The 9,804-nt window shown below is 45.6% G+C and overlaps 2 protein-coding genes across 2 annotated transcripts; both read left to right on the top strand.

The window, feature by feature from the left end:
• Positions 1-5,557: 5,557 nt before the first annotated feature.
• FSST1_010766 (flavin-linked sulfhydryl oxidase) lies at positions 5,558-6,229 on the top strand (the record flags this gene model as incomplete). Its single annotated transcript, XM_083233831.1, has 2 exons — positions 5,558-5,796; positions 5,854-6,229. The coding sequence occupies 2 exons, from the start codon at positions 5,558-5,560 to the stop codon at positions 6,227-6,229; spliced, it is 615 nt and encodes a 204-aa protein (XP_083080462.1).
• Positions 6,230-6,679: 450 nt separating this feature from the next.
• On the top strand, positions 6,680-7,646 carry FSST1_010765 (proteasome core particle subunit beta 1; the record flags this gene model as incomplete). Its single annotated transcript, XM_083233830.1, has 6 exons — positions 6,680-6,713; positions 6,772-6,817; positions 6,874-6,888; positions 6,938-6,972; positions 7,025-7,265; positions 7,328-7,646. The coding sequence occupies 6 exons, from the start codon at positions 6,680-6,682 to the stop codon at positions 7,644-7,646; spliced, it is 690 nt and encodes a 229-aa protein (XP_083080461.1).
• Positions 7,647-9,804: the final 2,158 nt, after the last annotated feature.

Raw genomic sequence — 9,804 nt, 5'->3', positions numbered from 1 at the left:
CTGTAATCTGTCCAGGTTATTGGCGGTAACGGTGGGCTGTCTAACTCAATTGAGCAGCACGGAGAGCGAACTGCCAGCACAATCGCCAGAACTGAAATTGCGCACCGAAGGGAAGGGGGGTTTGCGTTGCGTTGCGTTCGTGGACTAAGAGCCAGGGTGTGGCTGAGATTGCTTTGTTGCGACGATGACTACTGCATTCTTTGCAGACGGTGTCGATGCCAGGGCATGGCACAGTCAGTCAATCAATAGTTCGGTGGATAATACGTGAATAAGCGGCATGTAGCAGAGTCTTCTGTGCCTCGCTCAATAATGAAAATTGATACGAGCGCGTCGTATGTAACACCAATGAACCGGTATGTTGGTGAGCCATGCCATGCCATGGTGCGGCATCCAGGTAACAGAAGCAGAGTCAGTCAGGGACATGGCATACCATGCCATCGAGGCTATGCTGTAGCAGCTGTAGCGGCACCTGTAGCAATGGTTCAGCGGCGTTAACAGACCATGTCGTAGCGTCGAGTCCCAAAACACTGGTTGTGTCTCTCTTGTGCCGGGGGAGTCAAGTTCAAAGCTTGTGGAATGTCAATCAATTATGCGGTGTTGAGGGGATGACGAGTTGTGCGAGTTGTGAATGGTTGTGTAAAGACCACTGAGAGACTATTTGTAGGGGTGCCCTGGAGATAGCGTGATATGATTGGCGAGATTGCGGTTTTGACGCTCATCAAGGCCTAGCTCCATATTGAACAACTCATGTCCCCATAAGCTGACGCGCTCTCGCCCACCTTATCCATCTTGCATAATTGTTATGGAAGCAGCTTGCGTGTGCACGTTTTACAACTCCAGGTTTTTTTGCTTCTCCTTCTTTTGTAACCGGGGACGTTCCGAACTACGGGAAGCTGCTCCGTGTGTAAAAGTCAAATTATAAGTTAGTTACTATGTAGTTGCCAGGTAGCAAGCAAAAAGTCTATGCGTACGTATCTACTCTGTACGGAGTACATACGCTCTGTAATGATACTAGTCGTCTTGGTCCAGAATCTTCAAAGGGGGCCAATGTGACCATGGCGATGAGATGGAGTTGAAAAGAATCAATCCAAGATAAAAATGCTTTCGCTTAGCACTTACACGCCGTATCGACCGTCTTCGGTAGTTCATACCTCCATGAGATAAGAACAAGGTCCCTCCCGTTAAACCGGAGATCCAATGCGTGGCTGGTGTGCAACAATACTTGACAGTGGCTTCTTGATAAGCCAACGAGAGACTCTGGAAGATGAACGAGGGCGCATGAGAGAGGTGATGCAACTACCCAGAACGGTTTCACACGCGACTGGCAGATTGAGGCGATACAAACTTGTCTTTCCAACAATACTCCCAAGTTGCGTCAGTTTCTCCTGGGAATCAAGGTACTGTGTAGTAGCCGATCATGTAGAAACTGCTAACCAAAATCAGCAGGCTCCCGACTGGTAAACCCTTGGCAAAGCTCCCTGGCTCTAGTCTCCTACGAGTTAGTAGACAGCCCAAGAGGGCCACCCCGTGGCATGGCAGCATGGATAGCGCCGTGATCCAGGAACCAAACTGCTAAGGAGTCGAGCACAGGGGAAACACCAATTGCACCTTGGTAACAAGACGAAAAGACCCGCTGGAAAAGACTTAGCTGCACCTAGCTTGGTCTAGACGGCGCCACTTGAACTCAAGCCTTTAATTATAATGGCCCTGTTCCTGGCCGGTCCGTGGCATGCGAACAGCACCGTATCTGGGCCAGTCTCCCTTGTTTACTGCGGGTCCTACTCGGCAGGAATCAAGTTGATTAACGATCACGGCTTTGATTGAAGAAAAAGGAAACACATGCATGCGTCGATCTGATAGATGACCGTTTGGTGAGCCATGTCTTTCTCTTCCAAGGCCTTTGAGCTGCAAGCGAAATGACATTGCAGAAGAGTACAATGGTGGCTTGACAGGGCCATGATGGGCAAGACAACGTTCAGATGATAACAAGAAGAATCGCTCGTGTTTGTGCCAGACTCACCCAAGTAGAGGAGTACAGGGCGTGGCTGGCTTCAATGCAGGGCAGCGAATTCTCCAACTCCACGTGGGCGCTTGAAAATGCAAAGAAATACAGCGCTTCGGTTGGTCAAACTGTCCCAGAGATTGCGCGTCAGTCAGTAAATATTTTCTGTATTAAATGTCTCAACTAACAAATTCTGCACATGGTTTTCTCGTGTCGTCGTAGCGATGTGTAAGAATTATTCCACGATTGGGTCGGTATGACCATGGATTTCATCTCAACTTACCTGTCACCATAAATGATCTACAGATGACTCCGAGATCCTTCCTTGTCAACGTTCGGGGCACGCCTGGTGGACCTCGAGGTTATTGTCATGGAGATTATTAGTAGCCATTCCTACTCTACTATGTTCATCCCTACATACTTATCACCACATCCAATCTTACTTGCAGACCATTGTTACCATGATGCCGTCTGTGCATTTTGCTTCTGTTTCTTGCTGCTACCGTCACATCTTCTCCCTTTCTTAGGTGTTACTCGGCTGTTGTTAGTCTTCCGTCGACCCGCATGAGCCGTCTCCGCGTGTGTTTCCCTAGAGGTACATACATAGAATACAATAGATGCACCCGTTAAACTATGAATGCATTATAGTAAGTATTTTTGGTGGCTCGCCTTTCTAAAGTGCATAACAAACGGAGATTGTTTCCACACATTCCTTTCGCCCTACCGTGCCATAGCTGCACAGCCACTTGCACAATCATCGTCAGTTTGACTTTGGACTCTCCATCTAAACTCACCTGAAGCAGCCAGTATCAATAGCGGCCGTCCTGGCTTCGTCAAAAATGTAGCGACCGATTTAAGGCTTCTGACTGTCTGACAGAAGGAAACACAGCCCAGGGGGATTCTCGCCAAATTAGGATGTCCACGACCTAATTTGGTCTCAATCTAACAGGCCCTCCCCTGTAAGCCCCCAGGACAGCTGCCGTATTGGTAATTTGATCATTTGACGCCATCTCAACACCAGTCGTTCGATTCATGTTCTCGTCAAGATATCCGCTTCGTTTGTTTCTACCGTTTCTTCCTACCCGACTTCGGCAAGGTTCGCTTCTGCTGATCGTGATGGTTTCGTTGCCAAGGACCTGCAAAGGCGCATTTAATCTCACCAAGTCTCCATAGTACCTTGCTGGGCACAACTACTCTAGTCGTTGTGGTTCAGTGGAAACTGCTTCGTCTTATTATAGCTTTCTCAGCTAAATCGACTGTGCAAACGGCAGCTACTCTGCCACTATCGAAAAGTGTCCGCACGCCATCATCACTACTTGAACACAGGCCATGACATGCCGTCGCTACCCTACCGCTCTTAGAAACAGACCCAAAAGAGGTTTCTGGCTTGCTGTGGTCAACATCTTCCCTTACCAGCCCACCTGGCTTGGCGTCTTCCTACCCATGCTAAGAGGTGACTCTGCCTGAAACGAAACGAGTGACCTACTGAGAAACAATTGAGGGACAGGTGACTCGGAACCATTTCTCGGCGATTATCCCTCCGATTCGGCTGGTTCAAGCTAGAGGAACAGCAGAGTCCCCTGAGACGAGGCTGCCAACGGCTTGTCACGCTTACGGGTGAGCTATTACCTTTTCAAATCGGCATAGCGAAGCTTCTAGACTTGATTGCCAGTTTGAGCTCAGAGTTCCTTATTTTCGCCGGTCTAGTGGGCTCGGGACGAATAGCATGTCTCGTGACAAGTGTCAAGATCCATATGCATAATCTGATGTGTTTCCTAAAATCGTGGCTGTCTCGTCCGTTCAGTCCGAAAACCACAATATCCTGACTTCTTTGTCCTCGCTGGTTGTAGCACTTTCTTTGTTGTCGGTCGTGATGCTCGGTCTACAGGGCTAGACCCATGCAAACAGGATGTTGAAATCTCAGCCTCTTACTATGGATGTGTCTTGTCTCACTTCTTGTGAGCACTAACTCTGCGAGGGAGCTTTATTGTTTTGGTGTCCGGACATCTGTCTCTCCGACTTCATCTGTGCCCTCACAACTGTCCATGCAGTTGGCATGCCAGCATTGCCATCTTCGTCATGGCTGTCTTGGTTTAAAACGCGAGCGTCTGTCTCTGGCAGTCTCTGCTATCTTGATTGGAATGCCCTGCAGACCAAGACATATCATCCTTTGTTCCCTACTTCGAAGTGGCGGGGTGACCGGGCTATTACTACAACACATACGTCACATACACCGGCGAGGCTTGTAAATAGTTCTGCACGGCTGGTCTCCAAGCCAAGGATCCATGATACAGTAGTAAGATGTGGCTCTATTCAAATTTCTTCCTCAATAGAGATGGTGTTGCTGTTGCTATACATAGCTTTGTCTCTATCTATCAGGCTATCCCTATTGCAGGAAGACGTTGAGGACATGGCTTGATGATAACGGAATTTTCGATCAAGTCCTTATCTTGAATCACCCTTTACAGCAAACAATTTTTGTCTCTACCAGAAAGGACACACTCAAATTATGACAAAGACTCGTATGTCAGCATAGGGGCGTTACCTCATCACTCACTCATGGGAATTATCGAGTGAATCTTCTTGTGTCAAGCTCTTAGTGTGTATGTTTTCGGAATTGTGAACTATGGATATCGAGTGTTTCGATATATCGTCTGTGAGACTGCAATGCATGAAGCATGAGTTGTCGGAAGCACTCTTGTTTGTCAAGAGTAATGTGGTTTAAGTGCTGAAGTCATCTTTGTATATTTGGTGAATAGATTCAATAACGATAACGGGATGGCTTAGTTGGTATAGCAATAATCATACAGTCATAGACACAGTGTAAGTCACTATACTTGTTATTCTCGCCAAGTAATACAAATCAAGGTGACCATTTGATAGCTGTGTGTATTAAAATCCATTGTATAGGGTAGCCGCACGAGGATCCAGGCACATCATCTCCTTGTGTCTCTGTAAAACAAACAACTCCTACTAATGATCGAGTTGTACATGCTTGTTTGTTTCACATATATAAACAAGACTATGGGTGCTCGTTGATGTCTTGATAAATATCACCAGTAAAAACAAATATCTGAACGACATACATTGGAGCAATGTGGATGGACATACACTGTTTACTGCATGTAAACACTTCTTGTTGCTTGTTCAATACTAGCTTGATACCTAACTCGGTTTATGATTCAAGCTCAGAGCACCCAAACAGACAAAACTTTGAGCTAGGAACTCAATACGTGAACTCACTTACACGATACTCGATTGTTAAACGTCAGATGTTCGGGGATCCACCCATCTTAACCGGCAGCCGATCTGGCGACGGCCGGCCCCACCTCATGCCACTTTATCTGTGTCCTCGTATATGATTCGTGTGAATTCAATCGTTCCCACTGCGTCAGGACACGCAGGGTCCTCTACTGAAATTGGCTAGTGGACTTTGTGGTTAGCAGCTCGTTCGATACAGGTCAAGGCCGGAATTTATCTACTCTATCATGAGCCATCAACCACAAACGGAGGATTGACCTCCATCTCACTCTTTTACAAACCAACGCTACAACCATGGCTCGTCGACAGCACTTGACGCTGACCTTTATACTGGTCTTAGGTGTCTTTTTTACCTTGTCTTATTTCTTCTCTGGTCCTACGCGCAGTGTCCTTCTTCCCAAACTTCAAAATGACGTTGAATTGCCCCTGAAAGACGCTTCTCGATCCGAGTTCGTGGCGGACCTCAACGCTATGCCTGCAGGTCTCCTCCAGGGCGAGTCTATTGCGCCTAAGCTCGAAAACGCGACGTTAAAGTATGTTGATTGAGTTTGAACCTACTTACAACGTGCCACTAACACACCTTCTACCAGAGCTGAGCTCGGCCACGCGACGTGGAAGTTCCTCCACACAATGATGGCTCGATTCCCCGATAAGCCGACCAAGGAGGACCGTATGACCCTCGAGACTTTCATGCACCTCTTCGCCCGACTTTACCCTTGCGGCCAGTGTGCGGAGCATTTCCGACAGCTACTTGCCCAATACCCTCCTCAGACGAGCAGTCGCAACGCAGCCGCCGGGTGGCTGTGCTTTGCTCACAATATAGTTAACGAGAGGGTACACAAGCCTCTGTTCGATTGTGAGAACATCGGAGACTTCTACGACTGCGGCTGCGGTGATAAGGATAAGAAGGAGGGCGTCGAGGGCGTCGCAGGTGAGGGACCTGATCAAGAGCTGCACAAACATTAGAATGCTTGTCTACAAATTAGATATCGATGATGCACGAGTAATTCCGGATAGGAAAGAAATCCGCATATACTGGCTCCGGCTGGACCGGCCTGTTCATACACAGCGTGCTGCAACTCGAATTGCTTAATGATAGGATTGCGTGGTTACATATACATACATTTAGGAGTTCAAGAATGAGTCGTCCCAGTAAAAGTAAAAACCCAGGCTATTAAGTTAAACCGCCTATATTGCATTGATGTCTTGTCAAGTTCAGATCACGTGCATGATCACGTGCTGATGAACAGCCATGGCGCGGCTGCGCGTTCAGAGCTGCCTTGCCTGAGCTTCAGTTAAGCTACAGCCCTCCCCAAGCAAAGACTAACGACAACGAAACATTACGACTCACGACGTTTGACCAACCGATCGCCCGTCTTCCTACAACTTTGAACAAATTATCCAAAAATCGGCATAATGGAGTTTGGTAACGCTGGAGTGTTGAATGAGGGTGCGTTAGGAACCCTTTCGTCATAGCTATCGACATGGAAGCTTACAGATGTCGCCAGATGGTATCCATGTAGATATGGATCGTCTCAAGAAGGGAGAGGTCAAGTGAGTATTGATATGTGTTCTCCATTTCCTTGCGCAGCTTACTAACGAGTCTATAGCCTGGGAACATCGATGTACGTAACTCATTGATGATGCAAATGACATGGCCTAACAATTTATTAGTATGGCAGTTACTTTCAAGGATGGTGTCATTCTGGGTATGCTTTATTGTTCCCAATTGTGATGCAGCTAATAACCCCTGCTTTCTAGGTGCGGATTCACGAACAACGACCGGTGCCTACATCGCAAACCGAGTAACAGACAAGTTGACGAGAGTACACGACACCATTTGGTGCTGCCGATCTGGCTCAGCTGCCGATACTCAGGCTGTCGCCGATATTGTTCAATACCAGCTTGGACTGTTCGCCATGACCAACGGAAAGCCTCCCATGACACAGACCGCTGCGTCAATCTTCCAGGAGATTTGTTACGCCAACAAGGACCGTCTATCGTATGTCCCGACATTACAAGTCCGGCCTCCATATTAGAATGACTACTAACCGCCGTTTGTAGTGCCGGTCTGATTATTGCTGGTTGGGATGAGCGATTCGGTGGCCAAGTCTACTCCATTCCTCTGGGTGGTTCTCTTCACAAGCAGGCATATGCCATTGGTGGATCCGGATCGACTTACATCTACGGTTACTGTGACGCCAACTGGCAAGAGGGCATGGAGAAGGACGATGCGGTCAACTTCGTCAAGGGAGCTTTGAGGGAGGCTATCAAGTGGGATGGCAGTTCCGGTGGTGTCATTCGTATGGTTGTTCTTACCAAGGAGGGAGCAGACCGACACCTGTACCTCCCTGACACCGACTACGCTGTGCGGCATGAGTAATGGTCCTTGTAAAAAGGACGTGATGAGGAAGGGAATAATGACCTAGCATTAGTAGTTCTATGGAACTCGCCATGACAGTGGGCGCCTGAATGAGGAAAGCAAATTCCACAGATGCCTAGGTAGATAATGAGATCAAGAAAGTCAACACTTTTAGCAATCTCACTGACAAAGAACTGGAATATCAAGTGCTAAGGAAATGGGATATGGAGTGGGTTGCAATTTGAGTTGAGCAACCTGCCAAGGATGTGATGCTTGTGCCAACTTGATAACTCGGGCTTGAGTTTGAGTCCGAGTATGTGAATCCGGAATATGATTGTTAATACGAAACACCTAAATTGATTATTGTGCACAATCACATGCATATTAGCTGAGGCGGCTACTTAGTTGTTCACCGCTTTTCTAGAACGCAGCCTGGAAAGACAATTGAGTTGGTGTCTCTAGACTTGTGGTAGAGTGGACTCTTAACAACAAATGACAGACTTACAAGACCTACGTTATAGGTATCCCGTGATGGAAGGCGTTGGATCTGATAAGAACACGTGCCATGTACTCGAAAAACATAGGCTAGCTGGCCAAATAGCAGAGGATCAAGTAATTGTGCATTATCTATTGACTCAGTCTTTGCTTGACCGCCGCAAGCTACGTGATTCAAGTTTCGTATCTGTGCTTCGAACAACACAAGAAACGAAGTTGTTTATGAAGCACGTGTACATACATGAGGAGGCAGGGAAAGTCGTCGCTCGCTTAAATGAAATCTTCAAAGGTTCCGGGGTTGGAATAGTTCCGTGTGATATTGGCCCTGCATTAGACTGCAATCCAGAATAGGCTGTACCCGATATCGGCTTTTTACAAAATAACGCAGAGAGCGGCACGATGAATTAGAGTATAGATGTTTAGATGAGAGGCACAGTAGCCGTCTTGTGATTTAAACCACGCACTCTGTGGTGGCAGTTGGGTTTCCTTGCGTTAGTGGCGAGTTGTGCAGATCATGGTTGAAATGGTGAACATGCAGATAACCGGCGGTTATTATCTTATTGTCCACTCATTCTTCAAGAGCTTATCCATTACCAAGAGATATATTGATGGGCTCTTTGAAACCCATATTGAGGCCATGTATGTTGTGACGATACCGAAATTGAGTCGTACTTACACTAGCTATCTATCTACTAAGTGAGTAGCAGAAAAGTTAACCTCCCAAGTTAGGGTATAAAAATAAATAGCCTAAAACCCATAGTCTAAGAAGCATAAGCTGATCTACTAATTTCGTCTCTTATGCTTCCAGCGGTTAATGTTTTTTGATACTCTGAGGACTAGTAATATCATAAGGTATTATGGGGTTACGATAGGCTTAACAGAATCCGTTTGAAACACCTTGTGAAGCGTTTTAAATGTCAATTTCTGTGTATTTTGGAGTTTTACATGGTTTAATTACACCTTGCCTACTTGCATACTCGAACACAAGAGATCAACGACTGTCACATTGGAGAAACATGCCCACGTGCCTCGAATTAATGGCTCTAGGAACGTAGGGAGGGGCCGACGGTGGCTATAATCAACTATCCGTAGCATTGTTATGAAAGAAACTGTTGAGAGAAGCAATTATTATACATTATTTATGGTATTTGCCACTTCCGCCTTCTCATAGAAACCTTGATCGAGAGCTAGTAACGGGTTTGATCTCTGATTGTTGCCAAACTCCCCTGATCTACAAATGGCCAATATCTGTTTGGGGAGGTGTGCTTTAAACAAATGACCCAGGAGGACACAATGTATCATACCTGCCCTCAGGGTTCCATAAGAAATGTCCGGTCTATAGATAACTTTACCTTAAATTTATACTAATAAATTAAAATATATAAAATATAAGATATATACTATAAGATAAAGAAAGCTTTATATTATATAATTTTAAGTTTTTTATTTTTATAAGTATTTTCTATAGCTATTTATTTAAAAAATAAAATATCCCCTTTTTTATTAGCTTTTTAAAATTAATTTAAAAATATTAAAAAAAAGATATATAATTATATAATAATATAATAGTAAATATTAGCTATTAAAGTCTATTATCTATCTTAGTATTATTTAATAATATTTTTATAGATTTAATTATAAATTCTATAAATAATAGAGATTTCAGTAAGAAAAGAGGGAACCG

The sequence above is a fragment of the Fusarium sambucinum genome, chromosome III, assembly GCF_050947815.1.
Source record: "Fusarium sambucinum isolate potato_lamoka chromosome III, whole genome shotgun sequence".
NCBI lineage: Eukaryota > Fungi > Ascomycota > Sordariomycetes > Hypocreales > Nectriaceae > Fusarium > Fusarium sambucinum.
Note: the sequence above shows the minus strand (reverse complement) of the source record. Positions and strands in the feature narration are given on the sequence as shown.